Source organism: Neopelma chrysocephalum, unplaced genomic scaffold (assembly GCF_003984885.1).
Source record: "Neopelma chrysocephalum unplaced genomic scaffold, ASM398488v2 Primary Assembly neopelma1_95, whole genome shotgun sequence".
NCBI lineage: Eukaryota > Metazoa > Chordata > Aves > Passeriformes > Pipridae > Neopelma > Neopelma chrysocephalum.
The window spans coordinates 932,372-950,885 of record NW_020897757.1 but is presented as its reverse complement, the minus strand read 5'-3'; the positions used below and the strand labels follow the sequence as shown (position 1 = coordinate 950,885).

General features: G+C 54.2%; 1 protein-coding gene across 1 annotated transcript in view; it reads left to right on the top strand.

Moving 5' to 3' along the window:
* The window catches only part of SNRNP40 (small nuclear ribonucleoprotein U5 subunit 40), a 13,462-nt gene extending 2,585 nt beyond the window's left edge, over positions 1 to 10,877 (top strand). The window contains exons 4-10 of the mRNA XM_027693996.1: positions 797 to 962; positions 2,044 to 2,166; positions 3,331 to 3,451; positions 4,491 to 4,573; positions 4,981 to 5,042; positions 7,801 to 7,904; positions 10,467 to 10,877. Of these exons, the coding sequence (XP_027549797.1) occupies positions 797 to 962; positions 2,044 to 2,166; positions 3,331 to 3,451; positions 4,491 to 4,573; positions 4,981 to 5,042; positions 7,801 to 7,904; positions 10,467 to 10,516 (709 nt within the window). The 3' untranslated portion in view covers positions 10,517 to 10,877. The remainder of the gene's footprint in view (positions 1 to 796; positions 963 to 2,043; positions 2,167 to 3,330; positions 3,452 to 4,490; positions 4,574 to 4,980; positions 5,043 to 7,800; positions 7,905 to 10,466) is intronic.
* Positions 10,878 to 18,514: the final 7,637 nt, after the last annotated feature.

The window sequence follows — 18,514 nt, the reverse complement described above, 5'->3', positions numbered from 1 at the left end:
GAGGGAGCTGGGGGGGGCTCAGCCTGGAGAAAAGGAGGCTCAGGGGGGACCTTCTGGCTCTGCAACCCCCTGACAGGAGTGGGGAGCCGGGGGGAGTCGGGCTCTGCTCCCAGGGAACAAGGGACAGGAGGAGAGGGAACGGCCTCCAGCTGTGCCAGGGGAGGCTCAGGTTGGACATCAGCAGGAATTTCTTCCTGGAAAGGGTGGTCAGGCCTTGGCAGGGGCTGCCCAGGGAAATTTGGAGTCCCCACCCCTGGAGGTGTCCAAGGAAGGACTGGGCATCGCACTGAGTGCTCTGGGCTGGGGGACAAGGTGGGGGTCGGGCACAGGGTGAACTCAATGGTCTGGAAGATCCTTTCCAACCTCATTGATCCTGGGATTGTTGCCTTTGCTCAATCCACGGACTGCAAATCCCTGTAACGTGGCTTTCCCAGATAAGGATTGATGCTTGCCTGGGTGTGAGCAAAGTCACCTGTGACCCAGCAGTGCCCTTGATTCAGTCTTGAGGAACAAAAGAGGAAAGTTAGTTTTGGGCATCTGTGAGACACTGGGGAGGGAGAGAAAACAAGTGAGATGCTGGTTAATTTAAAAGGCTTTTCCACTATTGCATCTGAGCTGTTGCTGCTGAGCTTTCCTGCTGTGTTCATCCCAGAGAGCGTTCGGGGAGGCAGGAAAACAATTTAGGAAGAGAGATTCTTCTCCCACCGGTGATTCCCAGCTTTGAGCACGGTAAAAGAGGTGTGAGGGGGAGCAGTGCTGGAGGACCTGAGCCCCTCACGGTGTCTCTTGCCCACAGCATGCTCTTCTCAGCCTCCACGGACAAGACCGTGGCCGTGTGGGACAGTGAGACCGGGGAGAGGGTGAAGAGGCTGAAGGGCCACACGTCCTTCGTGAACTCGTGTTACCCGGCCCGGAGGGGCCCCCAGCTCGTGTGCACCGGCAGCGACGACGGCACCGTCAAGGTCAGCGTGTCCTGAGGCACCTGAAATCAGGGAAATAATCTCTGCACTCTGGGTACAGAAAGGTAGAAAGCAGCTCTTTTCATTCATTAAGGCCTTCGGGTGCACAGAGGTACGATGCACCCCCACAGCACAAGCTTTTCCAAGGTCAGTGTCCTGAAATCAGAGAAATAATCTCTGGACAATTTGAGGGTAGACAGGTAGAGCACAGTTTCTTTGATTAATTAAAGCCTTAGGTTCACAAAGATATAATGCACAGGCTTTTTCCATTTTTTATGGGGATTGTGGGTTCCAGTCCCATCTAGGGTGCCAAAAATGATACTGAAAAGCAGCAGAAACAAACTTCTTAAGCCCAATTTGTAGATGTTAATTCAGGAGGAGAGCTCCTCTAATGCTTCTCTAATGCACTTCTATGGAGGAGTGCCAGATAATTGTAAAATAATCTTATTATTGTCAAAATGCCAATGACAGATGGGCAGGGCTTTTTATTACACACACTGTTTATGGATTCATTAGATATTGTCTCTTAACTAATACATATTCATTGGTTTGCTCTTTGTAGTCACACCCCTATTGGAAGTCTTTCTTTGGTCCTTCCAGGTCTTCTTTATTGTCTTGACCTCAGTTCTTGAGCTCTGGAAGAATTTTTTGGGTCTTACCTTTTAATTCAGCCTTATTCATAATGTTTCATTATCTTATAACTTTGACTTCAGAAGTAAAAAAACATCACAAAATTTGACTGCTCCTTTTGTTCCTTAGTTCTTTTGGAGGGTCATAAAGATCCACCTGCTCAGTTGTGCTTTTTCTGCTGATCTCGTTTAACAAAAGCCATTCCCAAAATCTCCTTCTTCCCTCTCCTCATTCCTGTGCTCCAACCACACCAGATTTAATTATTTTAAGGGAAGGACACCTTCCACTAGACCAGGTAGCTCTAAGCCTTGTTTTTATAGAGATCTCCTGAGATCTCAAAGGGGATTTCAGGGGAGCATCTGAGTCTCTTCCAAGTACTTGTGCATGATTTTGTTGCTAAATATCCATATTTATGTTAAATATCCATTTTTCTACAACTGCCACGTCTTTCCAGCTGTGGGACATCAGGAAAAAAGCTGCTGTGCAGACATTCCAGAACACCTACCAGGTGCTGGCTGTCACCTTCAATGACACCAGTGACCAGATCATCTCTGGAGGCATCGACAACGACATCAAGGTAGGACCCTCTGCGTCCCCAGCTCCCTCTCCCTCTGCCCACCTTGGCCATCCCTGGGAGCCTCCTGGTTAATTTTCCATCCCACCCCTGGACAGGCTGTGTCCAACCTCGCTGTTGACACAGGGCCAATAAACTGGGCACCAGGGAGCTGCCACATGACAGACTGGGCAGCCCTGGCATCCCTGGCTGGGTGTCCCACGCTGCTGTCACACGGAATGCTGGCTGTCCCAGCTGTCCCAGAGCCACTTGTGAGGTAAACTCAAGAAAATGTGGTGGCACATCCCTTCCCTGCCCTCTGCTCCAGTTGGCAGCTCGTTCTGTCACCTGCTGGGGTGGAAAATCCTTGTTTGAGGCCGAGCTCAGGGTTTCATTCAGCTGGTTTTCCTGGGGGCTGGAGGGCTCAGTCTGGGTTCCTGTGGCTCCAGCTTGAGGAGCATGTGGCACAGACATGAGAGCTGTTCCCACTGCCCCTCTTTGGGAATGAACATTGGGATTGCCATCAGGCAGTGGGATTTGGGAGCTGGGGGAGGTACAGCAAGATAACGGGGAATTGTGCATGCACAGGGCTGCTGACATTTAACTCCTTGGTTATTGAATATATTCAGTTAAAAGTCTTCTAAAAGGCAAATTTGTTTTTTCCAACACACAGAAAGTTTCAGCCTCATGTTTTCATAGAAGCACAGTCTGTTTTGGGTGGGAAGGGACCCTAAAGCCCATCTCATTCCCCCTCCTGCCACAGGCAGGGACACCTTCCACTATTCCAGATTGCTCCAACCCGGCCTTGGGCATTCCAGGGATCCAGGGGCAGCCACAGCTTCTCTGGGCAACCTGGGCCAGGGCCTCCCCACCCTCCCAGGGAAGGATTCCTTCCCAAAATCCCATCTAACCCTGCCCTCTGGCAGTGGGGAGCCATTCCCTCTTGTCCTGCATGCACGGGGCTGCTGACAGGCAACTCCTCGTTCAGTTAGAAAATCTAAAGGCACAAATTCCATTTTCCCTCCAACACACACACACACACAAAATTTCAGCCTCATTTGAGTCCTCAGAGCCCCCCAGCTGGATTGCAAAGCTGGTGGCACCAGCTGCTTTATCAGTTCAGTTCCTGTGTGAGATGCTCTGGAAGCAGCACCGCCGACGTTCTGGGCCATGTGTTTGTTGTGCCAGGTGTGGGACCTGCGGCAGAACAAGCTCACCTACACCATGAGGGGCCACGCTGACTCGGTGACGGGGCTCAGCCTGAGCTCAGAGGGCTCCTACCTGCTCTCCAATGCCATGGACAACACAGGTACCTCCTACCTGGGCTGCCAGGAACAGCTCCACTTGTCCAGCATAAAAGAACAAGAGCCGAGAGTGTGGATGGGCCACAGGGAGTTTGGCTCCGGGGATAAACCTGGAGTTGTTGTCCTGCCAGGGATGGCCCTGAGCTTGGCAGGGAGGGAGCAGCTGCCTCAGGGGGTTTGTCCCAGCGCCTGAAGGGTGGTGGGGACACGAGCCATGGCACACATTACCTGGCTGGTGTCAGGGTGGTTTGGCTGTGTCCTCACAGCAGCAGTGACATCCCAGCTCCCACCCTGCCTGTCCTGGGGGAAAGGGGCTCAGTGAGGCTGATCCAAGCAGGACAGTGACTGTGGAGTGTGTTAGAATCACAGAATCAGCTGGGTTGGAAGGGACCTCTGAGATCATCAAATCCAGCCCTTGATCCAACCCCGCCGTGGTTCCCAGCCCATGGCACTGATGCCACATCCAGTCTCACCTTCAACACCTCCAGGGACAGAGAATCCACCACTTCCCTGGGCAGCCCATTCCAATGGCTGATCAGCCTCTCTGGAAAGAATTTCTTCCCAATATCCAACCTAAACCTCCCCTGGCACAGCTTGAGACCAAGCCCTCTTGTCTTACTGATCTCTTTTTGGCTGGGAAAAGAGACCAACCCCCACCTGGCTCCCCCCTCCTGTCAGGGAGTTGCAGAGAGTGAGGAGGTCTCCCCTGAGCCTCCTCTTCTCCAGGCTGAGCCCCCCCAGCTCCCTCAGCCTCTCCTCATGGGATCTGCTGTTAGGATACAGCAGATACTCCTGTAAGGAGATGGTGGCTCTTTCTGGAGTGGATTTGGATTTTCCCCCTCCTCCTGTCAGTGGTCTGAGTGTAATTCCACATTCCTGCTTTTGCCCTTTCATAGCAAATCTTCCTGCAGGGAAAGCTGCTGGTTTCCTTTGGCTTCTGAGAAGGCCAGGAATGAAGGGAATAGGGAATGTCTTGGGCAGAGGGGGGTTTCCAGAGCCTGGTCCCCCCACCCTCAGCTGATGGCCCTGAGCTCTCTCTTGCAGTTCGGATCTGGGACGTGCGGCCCTTTGCCCCCAAGGAGAGATGTGTGAAGATTTTCCAGGGCAATGTCCATAATTTTGAAAAGGTGAGTGTGCCCCCGACCCAAACATGACTGTGTGATATCCTCCTGCTGTTAACTTTGCTGTAAATTGTTTTTAAAGTTCAAGTTTAGACCAGAAAGGTTTTAATAGGAACTCAAAAAAGATGAATACACAAAGTGGGATTCCAATTAAAGTCTCAATAACAAGATTTCCTTGGTTGGATCAACCATAATTAGCTGTAAATTAAGTATTTTCTCCATTTACCATCTACTTTGTGTAAAATAACAAGGCACTGGATGTTTCCAGCAATAAAATAAGATCTGTAATTACCATCTCATCTTCCAAAGGGAGATTATTAAAGTGGTGCTGGTGCTGCTTAAAGTCTCATGGTGTTTTTGATTCAAGGAGAAGGGGAGAACTAAAGAGATCTGTGCATGTTCTTTTATTTTAGAACCTTCTGAGGTGCTCTTGGTCCCCGGATGGCAGTAAAATCGCAGGGGGCTCAGCTGACAGGTGAGTTGTCACTGCATTCCTCTGTCACCATCAACCCAGAATGGTTTTGCAGCAGCCCTGGACCACGACCTGAACACTCAGAGTTGTGTGTGAAGTCCAAACAACCCTCTGGGAGCTTTCCTGATTTCCACAGGGATGTGTTTCTGTGGCTTTGGGTCTGTGGAGGAGCGTCAGATAATTGTAAAATAATCTTATTATTGTCCGAAGCTGACTGGGGATCTGCATTCCTGCCATGTCCCACGACAGGATCCAACACCAGGGCCAGCAGGGGACAGGAATAGTGGATAAGATCCCTTGTTGTCCTGGCAGAAGCTTGTGAGAATCCCTGAGGACAGGGAGAATGGGAAGTGTGTGTCTGGGGGGGGTCAGGCAGGTAAGCACCACAAATACCAGTTAAAGCCCTGCTTGCAGGAGGCACCAGTGGTATTCCAGGGATCATTCTTCATCCTTTCTTTAATTAAGGAGCAAGAATAAAGATCAATTAGCACATATTGGACTTGTAAATGAGATATTCTATAGACTGAAGTCAGCTGAGGAGTGAAAGGGGGCAGAGGGAGGAAGCCAGCACGGGGTCTGTGCCAGGCACTGAAGGTCCCTGTGAAGGTCACCGACCTCCCTGGAGCAAATCCAGGCCCACTGTCAGTGCCATGGAGACAGGAATTCCTGCAGGCCAGAGGCCAGGGCATGGAGCAGTGCTAATCACCAAATTAATGAGTTTCTGATAGTGGACAGGGAGAACTTCAGCTCCCTCTGTCCAGATATAGTGGGGCAGCTGTCCCAGCAGGGGCTGAGACGTGACTCTGCTTCCCAGGGCACGTGGGAGAGGGATTCCTGCCTGGATTCCTGCAGGCCAACCTGCCAGGGCTGCAGTGGGCAGGACCTGGGGCCATTCAGCTCGTTGTGCAGGTGCTGGTGGAGCTCAGAGCTCTGGCAGCTCCTGGGGCAGGTCACACAAGGCCACTCCAACCTTCCTGCTGTCACTTCCCATCTTCATTTTTTTCTGAGGAGTATCTGCAGGGAAAGCAAAGCAAAGTTAAACAAACATTTCATTTATCTGAGTATAAAACAGTCCCCCAATAATTCCTCTCCTCCTGCACTACCTGGAGTATAGTTAGAGTATCTGTGTTGGATATTTTTTTGCTGTTGAGCCCTTCAGAAGGATTTTAGTGAAACCAACCTTGCCTGCTTTGCAACACCAAATTAAAAGCACAGCAGCAGGAGAAAGGAACAGACACAGTTCCTGCCTGATAGAGAAGAACAGTGCTTGGAGAAATCCTGAGTCAAGTAACATTCAAGACTTAGTTTTGCAGGCCTGAATGTTTCCTTCAGGAAAACAAATCACAGAATAGCACCAGCCTGCAAAGCTCCTGACAAGGCTGGGTTCTAAATGATCCAGGGCTTTTTTAGAGGGGAAAAGCAGCTCAGTTGTATTTCAGTTCAAAGCCAGGCTGGTTGTACAGAGCAAATGTTGTTCTTTGTCTGGTCTGCAAAGCCCTGACACGTGAGAAGGAGCAGGGGGGACACTGAGGAACCCAACAGAAGCCTGAGAGGATCCAGCCTTGGTGTTCAAAGGATGAGGGAAGGGCTGCTGATCCCCAGCAGGTTTAAATCCATGGGGTGCACAGTGACCTTCCCTTGGAGGAGTGACATGGAGTAGATTGATTTTCCATGTATTTACAGGCTGGCCCTGTGCCCTCACCCTCTGCTGTCCCCTGTGAACAGCCCCAGTGATGCCCTCAGGACAACAGCAGGGCTGCCCTTCCCACCAAACCCAGTTACTGCCCTTCCCTACCCCAGAAATTCCATTGGAGCTGTCAGTCAGCTCCCTGAGGAGCAGAGTGGGAGGGCAGGGGGAGTGTCACCCACAACTGGCAGCAGCTTTCCACAGGCACTGGTTTTTGGCAAATCCTTCCCCGTGTGGCAAGGCCATTGTTTTGGGAAGGGAGGGTGGGATGGGGGTGTTACCTGTGCAGGTGAGGAGCAGCATCCCCTCCCCTGGGCCGTGGGATGTTCCTCAGGGCTCTTCTCCTATTGATGTGTCCAAACCCCACTGACTCCTGTGGATGTTCTCCATGACCAGGGGAAGGACATGGAGCCTCCCATGAGGGACACCCACCTTGGACACTGTTTTCCCCACTCTCTGAGACCATTTTTAAGAGCCAGCTGAAAGCTGAGCCGTGCCTGGTGCCAGCCACTCCTTCCTGGCTTCCAGGATCCCAAGGGATGCTGCCCCTCAGCTCAGGCAGGACCCACCCAGGGGGTGATGGAGGGTGATCAAAGGGCTCAACGTGATCCCTGAGAACTGCTGGGAAGTGGATCCTGACTTCAGTGGCACAGCAGGAAGGAATCCATGTGCAGAGCTGTTGGCTGTGAGGGATCACACTGCAGCAGGGGCAGCACTGCCAGCCCCAGGTGATGCTGTGGGTGCAGGGAGTGTTTGTGAGGGTGTTGGTGACCCCTCCTCCCCATTCCCACTGCTGATTTTCCCCCTCAGCCCACTGTGCTCCTGCCACATGGAGGATCTCTCCAGCCTCCAGCTTTCCAATCCCTGTCTGTGCCCCAGGGGTGACAGGGGGCTGCTGTGCCCTGCTGCCAGCGAGGCTTTGGGCACCACGTTGGTTCCTGCCTGCTCACACTCTGCAGGGCAGCATTTTGCTCCTGGGAAACTCCTGTTTATCCACACAAAGAGCCAGGGGGAGAACCACTGCGGGAACAAGCAGCTGCTTTCCTTCCTGCACTCACCAGGACTCTGTTGCAGGTTTGTCTACGTGTGGGACACCACGTCCAGAAGGATTCTGTACAAGCTGCCAGGCCATGCTGGGTCTGTGAATGAACTGGCCTTCCATCCAGAGGAGCCCATCAGTAAGTTCTCCCTACCCCAGGGAAGTAGTTTGTCCAGTTGCTCCAGAAGACAGCCCCAAAATTCTTCTGGGTCACTCTTGTGACACTTTGTGTCTTGAATCCCCTGAAGAGCCTTTTCTGTGGGAAGGGTCTGGAACATCAATCCAGTGAGGAGCAGCTGAGGGAGCAGGGGGGGCTCAGCCTGAAGAAAAGGAGACTCAGGGGGGTCTTCTTGGTCTCTGCAACTCCCTGACAGGAGGGGGGAGCCAGGGAACAGGGGACAGGATGAGAGGAATTGGGTTGGGGCCCGGATCCCCAATTGTCAGACTAATTTAGGGGTGACAGAGGGGTGGTTTTCCCCTCTCCAGTGTGTGGGAGTTGGGTGGGTGCACCCTGGGGTCCTGGGCTGAGCTGGGGGCTCTGTCTGTGGCTGAACCTGGGTGGGGGCACCCCCAGAGCAGCAGGGTGGCTCTGGGTCTGGCCTGTAGGTGGCCATGAGCTGTGGTTTGGTTGGTGCTGCCTGGGGCTTGTCCAGGCTTCCCGAGGGCCACGAGGAAAGGGTTTGGAACACCTGGGTTTGGACACCAGGGATAGAACCATGTGGTGGGTGTTCATATGAGAACAGGGATCACCTGGGAGCATCTGCAGCTTGGGGTCTCCTAACTTAGCTAAAAGCTGTAGGAAGCAAGTAAGAGAATCACAAAATCATGGAATGGTTTGGGTTGGAAGGAACCTTAAAGCCCATCCAGTGCCACCCCCTGCCATGGGCAGGGACACCTTCCACTAGCCCAGGTTGCTCCAAGCCCTCTTCAACCTGGCCTTGGACACTTGCAGGGGTGGGGCAGCCACAGCTTCTCTGGGAATTCCACCCCAGTCCCTCCCCACCCTCCCAGGGAAGGATTTCTCCCCAATATCCAATCCAAAGGAAGCTCTTGGTGCAGTGGTTTTTGTCCCCATTCTGAGCTGTCTGACATGTGGCACCACGTACCAGCTCTGGCCTTTCCTGAGCCATTTTATCCACCCTGCATTAGCTGGGACCAAGTTTCATTCCCGTTTCCTGGCTCAGCATGGGCTGGGCAGGAGCACAGGGTGCTGTGTTCCCATGGAAACACTCCCCTTGGCCAGGTCAGTAACCCAAAATTGCCAAGAGTGAAGCCCAAAGCAAAGCCAAGAGCTGGGTGGTGCTGAGAGCCCCAGGCTGGGCAGGGAGGAGTGGGTTTGTTCCTGGTTATTCCTGGTGATTCCTGGCTCTGCCTGCGGGGCTGAGCTGGAGGAGCAGAGCCAGCTCCAGGGGGTGGTGACTGTGTGCTGAGCTCCTCTTTGGGAATCAATCACTCTCCTTCAAATAAGAATTAAAAAACTATTATTGAAAGCCTATCCAGGCGTTGCAAGGCGAGTTGTGCCATTGATTTCTGTTAACTCTGGGAACCTTAATCCCATAAATCAGTGCACACACTCCAGGATACCTGCACAGGAGGGAGCACAGGGAGCCAAAATGCAGCAGGATGACAGACACCAGGGTGTAAACTTGTGTAGGAATCTCCCAGATCTCTCCTGGACACTCTCTGGGTCCTTCCTGTGGCTCTTTGTGTCTTGAATCCCCTGTAGAGCCTTTTCCAGGGGAAGGGTGTGGAACATAAATCCGATGAGGAGGAGCTGGGGGGGCTCAGCCTGGAGCAAAGGAGGCTCAGGGGGAACTTCTGGCTCTGCAACTCCCTGACAGGAGGGTGGAGCTTGGGGGGGTCGGGCTCTGCTCCCAGGGAACAAGGGACAGGAGGAGAGGGAACAGCCTCCAGTTGCACCAAGGGAGGTTTAGATTAGATATGAGGGGAAAATTCTTCATGGAGAGGGTTGTCCACCTCGCAGTGGTGGAGTCATCCCTGGAAGTGTTCAAAAATCATGGAGATGTGGCACTGGGGGACATGGGTTGGAGGTTAAACTCCACGATCTGGGAGGGCCTTTCCAACCTCAGGGGCTGTGGCTGTGGGTCAGGGTGGCTCGTGGTGAGTGGGAGCTGGGTGGGAGCCGCGTTTTCCCTGTTCCCATGGAATGCTGCCGGCCCGGGGACACTTTCCTGGCCGGCCTGTGCCCTCTAGTGGCACCGGCACAGCCCCGAGTGCAGCCTGGACACTCCCGGGAGGGGAATCTCTCCTCGGGGGGCGTGTTTATCCACCTCTTTATCCCTTCACTGCTCAGCCATTCCTGGCAGCACAACGGGACTCCTCCTCGGGAAGAATTAAATCCCATTCCCTTGGGACAGGGAATGGCAGCCACTCCACAGATTAGTTCTCAGAGGAGTCATTCCATGAAGTGTTTTTGGGGAATAAACGAAATTTGGCTTTCTGGATCATTTCCAGCAGCTCAGCTGGTTAAAGAGTGGTGCTAATAAAGCCAAAATTACAGGTTTGAGCCCTGGAGGGGCCATTCACTTCAGAGCTGGACTTGATGATCCTTGTGGGTCCCTTCCAGCTTAGAATATTCCGTGAACTCTAAATTGGGGAATTCAATGATATTTCATCAGTGGAGGTCTCAAACTGTTCAGTTTAATTTATATTCCTCCCTTTCTTCTCTGTCTCCCCTCAGTTCTCTCTGCATCCAGTGACAAAAGGCTCTACATGGGGGAGATCCAGTGAAGCCAGTGGTGGGATCTGTGCCCTCAGGATCCTTGATTTCCAGCGGTGGGATGGACTCTCTCCCCCTTGGCTCGTGGCACTGGGGAATGTTGCAGCACCTCGGTGTGACAACCCACCCTGTGCAGGTCTTAAAGTCTCACTGGGCAGCTTTTTCCACCTCCTCTTTCTTTGGGGAGGAAGGAAAGTTTGGAATTGAAAGTAATTGAGTTTTGACTGTGCCACTGAGGATTTAACCCCCACCCAGATCCCTTGGATTAGGTACCTTTTGTTTGAAGCCCAGACATGGCCTGTATATTCCCTGTCCAGTTCCTCTTGGGGTTTTTTTATACAGTTAAAACTGCAATAAATGGCTTTTTACAGAGCTGTAGGGCTGGGGTTTAATGCTCAGCTTGCTTTTCTGTTCTACAACACTAAATCAAGGCCCTCACCTATATATAGCCCAGGGAAACCAGAGAGGTTAACTCATGGAATCTGGTTTGGATGGGAAGGGACCTTGAAGATTATTCAGTTCCATGCCTGCCATGGGCAGGGACACCTCCCACTAGCCTGGGTTGCTCCAACCTGGCCTTGGACACTTCCAGGGATTCCAGGGGCAGCCACAGCTTCTCTGGGCAACCTGGGCCAGGGCCTCCCCACCCTCCCAGGGAAGGATTTCTTCCCAATATCCCATCTAACCCTGCCCTCTGGCACTGGGAAGCCATTCCCCCCTGTCTGTCCCTGTAAAAAGTCCCTCTCTCAAATCCAGGGAAGATCAGGGTGTATCTGGTCCCATTATTGCCCTGACTCCCAACAGGAATGGGAGGTAGGATCCCATGGGAATGACTCCAGCAGCCCTGGGTCCGGGTGGTTGTCCCTGGTCCCTGTGATTGTCCCTTGGTCCCTGTGGTGTCCCTGGGGCCCTGTGGTTGAACCTCAGTCCCTGTGGTTGTCCCTCGGTCCTTGTGGTTGTCCCTGTGGTATCCCTGGATCCCTGTGGTTGTCCCTGTGGTTGTTCCTGGGGCCCTGTGGTGTCCCTGATCCCTGTGGTATCCCTAAATCCCTGTGGTTGTCCCTAGGGCCCTGTGATGTCCTTGGTCCCTGTGGTTGTCCCTGGATCCCTGTGGTTGTCCCTGTAGTTCTCCCTGGATCCCTGTGGTTCTCCTTGTGGTATCCCTGGATCCCTGTGGTTCTCCCCGTGGTTGTCCCAGTGGTTGTCCCTGGATCCCCATGGTTGTCCCAGTGGTTGTCCCTGTGGTTGTCCCTGGATCCCTGTGGTTGTCCCAGTGGTTGTCCCGGGTCCCTGTGGTGTCCTGGTGTCCCTGCCCCTGGTGGGAGCCGTTGGGAAGGTGCTGCTCGGGCATCCCCAGATCCCAGTGGATGAACAGCTCCAAGCAGACACATCCTCTCCCTGGAGGGAGAGCTGGAGGCACGAGGGGATTTATTTATAACTGCAGAGTATTAAATAACGTGCCCTGGGGCTCAGGGGAAGGAGAGCTGGTGCTCCAGCCGGGAATGCTGTGACTCCAGAGCCACTGGAGCACGAGCTCTGCCCCCAGGGATGAGCCCCCACCTCTGCCCTTGCTGAGGGCTGGGGGTGAGAAGGGGCCAGCACGGGGGCTTAAGGCTGAATTAGAGCCTGCTGCAATTCCCAGGGTTTATGGGTTTACTGGGATCTGTACCCAAGGCTCGGAGGGGACAGAAACCCTTGGGGCTGAGCTGGGATCAGCTCGGAGTCCTGCTTGTTCAAAGGGACAGAAACAGGGGGATTTTCCTACTTCCCACCCCAGGAACCCGCAGGGAAGTGAGGGAGGGATGTCTCTCCCTGCCCAGGGGCCTGGGAGTCCCAAAGCCTGGGGATCCCATGCAGGATTCCCAGCAGCTCCCAGTGGGGGCTGGATGGATCCACACACACACCTGTGGTGAGGGGGTGTCACCCCCTGTGCCCCCAGACACCCCTCCATGGCCTGGGCATGGACAGACATGGAACCACGACCCAGATTGGGGAAATGATCCAGATTAAAGGCAAATCCCCAGGGAGCAGCCAGGTGGATGGAGCCAGGCCCGGGGCAGGCTCCAGGGCTGCTCTGGGGGCACCTCCCTGCCCTGGCACTGCCCCTGCCCCTGAGCACTGGCAAACTCCCCACAGCATTGATCCCTGTGCCCTCCCAGTGCCGTGATAGAAATCCCTGTTCCCCAGTGCCAGGGAACTTGGGGATGGAATAAACACCCGATCCCAATGGAGGGTGAGGAGGGAGACGCGGGTGGGGCAGCTCAGAGGTGCTGCTGCTAATTACTGACTGCAATTAGGGCCAGAGTGGTGCCCTCCTGGCTGCTCTGGGGAAGGATTGGACCATGTGCCAATGTTCCAGACCCTGGGAGAGCTGGAAGTTGGGTTGGGGAAAGCATCTGCTTGATCCCAGCAGCTGGAACCCACCTGGGGGGGCTGGAACCCACCATGGGGGGCTGGAACCCACCTGAGGGGGCTGGAACTCACCATGGGGGGCTGGAACCCACCTGAGGGGGCTGGAACACACCATGGGGGGCTGGAATCCACTGTGGGGGGCTGGAACTCACCATGGGGGGCTGGAACTCACCATGGGGGGCTGGAACCCACCTGAGGACCATGGGAGGCTGGAATGCACCATGGGGGTCTGGCACCCACTGTGGGGGCACTGGCACCCACTCTGGGGGGCTGCAATACACTGTTGGGGGCTGCAACCCAGCATGGGGGGCTGGAACTCACTGTGGGGATCTGGAACCCACTGGAGTGGTCTGGAACCCACTGGAGGGGGCTGGAACCAGCCATGGGGCCATGGGAGGCTGGAATACACCATGGAGGGCTTGGAAACCACCTTGGGGCCATGGGAGGCTGGAATACACCGTGAGGGGACTGGCACCCACTGTGGGGGGCTGGAACAGACCTTGGGGGCACTGACACTCATTTTGGGGGCCAGGAACCCACTCTGGGGGGATGGAACCCACCTGGGGGGGGCTAGAATTCACCATGGGGGTCTGGAATACACCATGACGGGACTGGCACCCTCTGTGGGGGGACTGGGACTCATTGTGGAGGCTGGAACCCATCTTGGGAGGCTGGAACCTGCCATGGGGGCTGGCACAGACCTTGAGGGAACTGACACCCACCATGGGGGGCTGGAAACCACCTTGGGGCCGTGAGAGGCTGGCACACACCATGGGGGGACTGGCACCCACTATGGGGGGCTGGAACCCACTATGGGGGATGGAACAGACCTTGGGGGGGGCTGGAATACACCATGGGGGGACTGGCACCCACTGTGGGGGGCTGGAACCCACTGGGGGGAACTGGAACACACTGGGGGGCTGGAACCAATTGTGGGGGCTGGAACCCACCTTGAGAAGGCTGGAACTCACCCTGGGGGGCTGGAACATGCTGTTCCCCCCCCCATCTCCAGCTGCACCCAGGGGGGCACAGGCCCCTCTTGGCTCCCACCCCACACCAGCCCTGGGCCATGGCAGCAGCAAAGTGTTACAGGGTTCATCTGAGCACAGAGAAAATCGTTCCCTCAAACAGGTTTATTCCTCCAAGGAAGGTATTTGCTTGAGAGGTTTCCCCTGGAAATTAAATCTTTCCCGGGATCTGGATGAACAGCCCCTGTTCCACAGAGCTGAGCTGGCTGGGGGGGCTTCTGGCTGCTTCCCAGGCTACAGAGGGCACTGGGGGAGCTGGCAGTGACCCCAACATGGCCCTGTGGGGCTGTGCCCATCCCAATCCCAGTCCTTGACCCTTTGGCAATGCCAGCATCCACGAGCAATCCCAGATGGAAAAGGCAGCAGCGCCCGGAGCCCCTGGGCACAGCGGGATGGATCCTGCACTGGGTGCTGGTAACCCCACACTGGGATCAGTGGGGACATCCTGGGAGGTCCCAAGCCCTGCCACCTCTTCCCACTCCCTCCCTGTCCTTCCTCCAGCATTTTCCCACTTTTTCCCACTTCCTCCACCTTTTCCCAGCACTGCTCCGAGGCACCTCATGAATTTGGAGTTACAATAAGCGGATGATAATTTCTTGAAAGAATGGAAAACAATTATTTGCTCTGCTGGGGAATAGATGATATTTAGTCTCCATTTAATGGAAAACTAATTAAATTACATGAGCAAGTGAATAGGAATTTTTTGTTAATTATGAATTTCGCAAGCTACAAAGGCAAAATGATGATGGATCCTGTGATGTGCTGAGCTCCTCACCAGCACAGAGATAAGATGACAGCAGAGAAGGAACGGTGTGAATGCATTTTAATTCCTCCATCGATTCACTCGCAGCCAACTGAACCTGATCCATTAGCAGGGATTCATGGAGCTGACATTGACTGGCAGCTGGTGGCTAATTATGTTAAAATCGGGGAAAGGTTGGTTAAATAAACATGGGTTTCTTCCTGGAGTGCCTGGGGGAGTCGTGGGATCACAGAATCACACAGTGGTGGGGTTGGAAGGGACCTTAAAGCTCATCTTGTCCAGCCCCTGCCATGGGCAGGGACACCCTCCACCAGCCCAGGTTGCTCCAACCTGGCCTTGGACACTTCCAGGGGGTTCAGTTCCAAGTCACTTCAGTTTGGTTTGTCCTGTGGTGGCCCTTCCCCACAGGATGTGCTGGGTGGGTGGCACGAGGTGGCCCTCGGGGCTCTGAGTCCCTGGGCTTGGGGGCTGTTCCCAGGAAAAGCAGGCAGGGGTCGGGCTCAGGGCCAGGGGTGCAGGGGGTGGGTGAGGGAGGGTGTCCAGCACCCCCAGCATGAGACCCATGCCCAGGTTTGGGGTCCCCATCACAGAGAGCGTCCCTGACCCCAGGGATGGAGCATCCCTGGACCCAGGTCTGGGACATCTCTGGACCCAGGGCTGGAGCATCCTTGACCCCAAGCTGGGGCATTATTGACCCCAAGCTGGGCTGATCCTGATCCCAGAGCTGGAGCATCCCTGGACCCAGGGCTGGGGCATTCCTGGACCCGAGGATGGAGCATCCTTGACCCTAGTTCCAGGGCACCTGGAGCACCTGACCCCAGGAATTGGAACATTCCTGACCCCAAGCTGGAGTGTCTCTTACTCCAGAACCAGAACATCCTTTACCCCAGGGATGGAGCATTCCTGACCCCAGTTCCAGGGTATTTGTGACACCAGGGATGGAGCATCTTTGACCCCAGTTCCAGGGTATTTGTGACACCAGGGATGGAGTATCTTTGACCCCAGTTCCAGGGTATTTGTGACCCCAGGGATGGGGCATTCCTGACCCCAAGCTGGGTTCATCCTGACCCCAGGGTTAGAACATCCCTGGACCCTGGGCTGGGCCATCCCTGGACCCAGAGCCGGAGCACCCCTGGTCCTGGTCCTGGGATGTCCCTGTCCTGAGGCTGCTCCCTCCCATCCCAGCCCAGAGGAGTTGTGTCCATCCCCACCACCCACCTCACCACGAGGAGCAGGGCTGTGCCTCAGGACCTCCTCCCTGCCACTCATTAATTAGGGACTAATTAGCACAAACCCCAGAGCCCTTCCTCCCTGGAGCTCCAGAGGTGTGTGTGTCCTGACACTCCATCCCAAATCCAGCCTCTGGAGGGATTTAACCCGCTCTGAGTACAAACCCCATTTCCCTCCCCATTAAGGGAAATTACCCAACTGATTTAATTACCCTCGGCCTGTGTCAGTGATTTGCACTTGTTCACCCCACACACTGGAATAAACATCTATTCCTAGGGATAGATGGGGCCCCTTGGATGATTTCTTTCCCAATAAACATGCCAAAAATCCTCATTTTGCCTCGTTGTGGTGACTTAGTGCCATCAATTAGTGCCTGAGTGGGTGAATAATGATCTCCAGGCCCTTGACTTTGCCTCCACAGCATCTCCTGTGGCCTCTCCCAGGGACATCCCTGAGCATGAATTGGGTACAAATTTGACCCCTAAATTCCCATTCTGAGTCACCACCAAGCCTGGACAACCGATCAGCCCAACAGAAGGAAAATAATCAACCCCAAGGGCCAGGAGGAAAAGAGGGGGTAGAAAACCCACTCCTACACCAGGGCTTGGGGCTGCCAATCTGGGGGGTGGTCCCCCAGGGCTTTTTTATTAACCCAAAACCTCATTTTTCCCCCTAATTTTGCCATTTTTACAGCAGCAAACGGCACCCCCAGCCAGTAGTTTTGCTCCTCCTTCCCCCCACCTACAAATAGCTCCTTGTTGGTGCACTGGGAATGTTGCTGAGGCTCTTCCTGGGAGCCAGGGCTGGGTTTTGGCTCCAATTGGAAATCCTGAACAATTCCAGTGATGGGTACACGTGCCTGGAGTCCCAGTGTCCTAGAAGGGGCCCAGCTCCCTGTGGCACATCCCTGCCTTCAGCTGAGGAAGGGGAGCAAAAGCTGCTGAAGGTGGGACTTCTTTCATCTCTAGATTTTATTTTTTTTTTAAGGGGAAAAATTAAAATAATAAAACCAATCAAAACAACAACAACCTGTGCGTTAGTTTTCTTCACCCAAAACCAGACTTTTTTGGGGTAAAAATACCAGTTTAGTGATAAAAAGCCATTTCCACGTGTTCTGTTTATACCCCTGGCAGGGAGATCTCTCTCTGGCATGAGGATCCAGGTGGGTTTTTTTAAACAAAACACCCTGTTTTGGTGGAAGGAAGCCCCCCATGGCTCCCTCCCACTGAATTACATGACCCTGATTTCATTTCATCTTAATATTTCCTCTGTAATTTTGGTCATCGAGGGTTTTTTTGCACAAAAACCTGAAACATGGGGGGAGGGCGGGTGTCTGAAGTGGCAAAGGACAAAATGTTGAGCTCATTTCCCACCCTCTCACAGATGAAATCATCTCCTCACCTCCCAGGGAAGCGCCAGGATGTGCTTTATTGACCATTTTTTTAATCTAAAATTGATTCCTCGCAAAACTCCACCTGGTTGAGAGCCAGAAGGGATCTCAGCACCGTCAAAGGGGGTTTTTTTATGGTTTTCCATGAGGGCATTTTGCCTTTCTCTGGTGTTTTTTGGGGCTGAAGGGAGGGCTGAGCAGGTTTGTCCGGCCGTGGCCAAGGAGATGCTCTGGAGTGGTTGGGTCCTTGTCTTTGTTTGATCTGTGGGGTGAAACCAATCCATCTGCTCCAGGATTGTGCTGGAATCCCAGAAGGGCCCACGAGCTCAGTCCTGGAGGTGGGTCTGTACCTGGATAACCCTCACAAGCCTGGGACACCTCTCCCCATGGGATGAGGGTGAGGTGAAGGCCTGGAGATGATGGAGCCAGGAGGACTGAGGGGAATGGAGTCAGCCCACAATGGGGATGTTCCAGGTGCTCCAGGTCTACAGGTGGGATCATTGGCAGCCTCCACAGTGAGGTGTGGGACTACACAGGGCTGGTGGAGGTCACTGAACCAGACCAGTGTGGAGAAAACACAGGTTCCCCTGCTTCAAACATCCAGTTTGGGTCCAGCTCCTGCTCCCAGGACTCTGGTTCAGAGCATCCCCTGGGGAACCCACTGCATTTTTTAAGGGGTTTTGAATCCACACAAGCCAAGCTTTTTCTGTAAAGCCCCATCCTTCAGCCACATGTGAGCCTCCTAAAACACTCCTGGGAGCATAGAACAGCCGTGAGGGAGAGAAATCCCCACCACAGAGGGTGAAGGAGAAGCTCCGGGTGTGGTGGGTGCTGCAGGCTGGTCCCAGCAGTGGGATGTGTGGGCTGGCTGGGCCCTGGAAGGCTCAGATAGGCTTGGACCACACACACAAATGCATCTGTGCAGCTGCATCCCTCAGATCCCTTGCTCTGACACCTAAGGCTGTGTGGGGCTGGTTTAGGAGATGCTTCCTTATAAACATCAGAGCAGATTACGAATTTACGGAAATCAAAAGCAGCAAAGTGTTCCCAAGTCCTTCTGCCAGGCGGCATTTCAGCCAGAGGTTCCTAAAGCGCCAGGAAAGCAGCAATTCCCGGTGATTCCTCGCGCTCCGCGGTGCCCCCGAGGGTGCGCTGTGAAATCAGAACAAAGGCGAGCGGGGTGGGC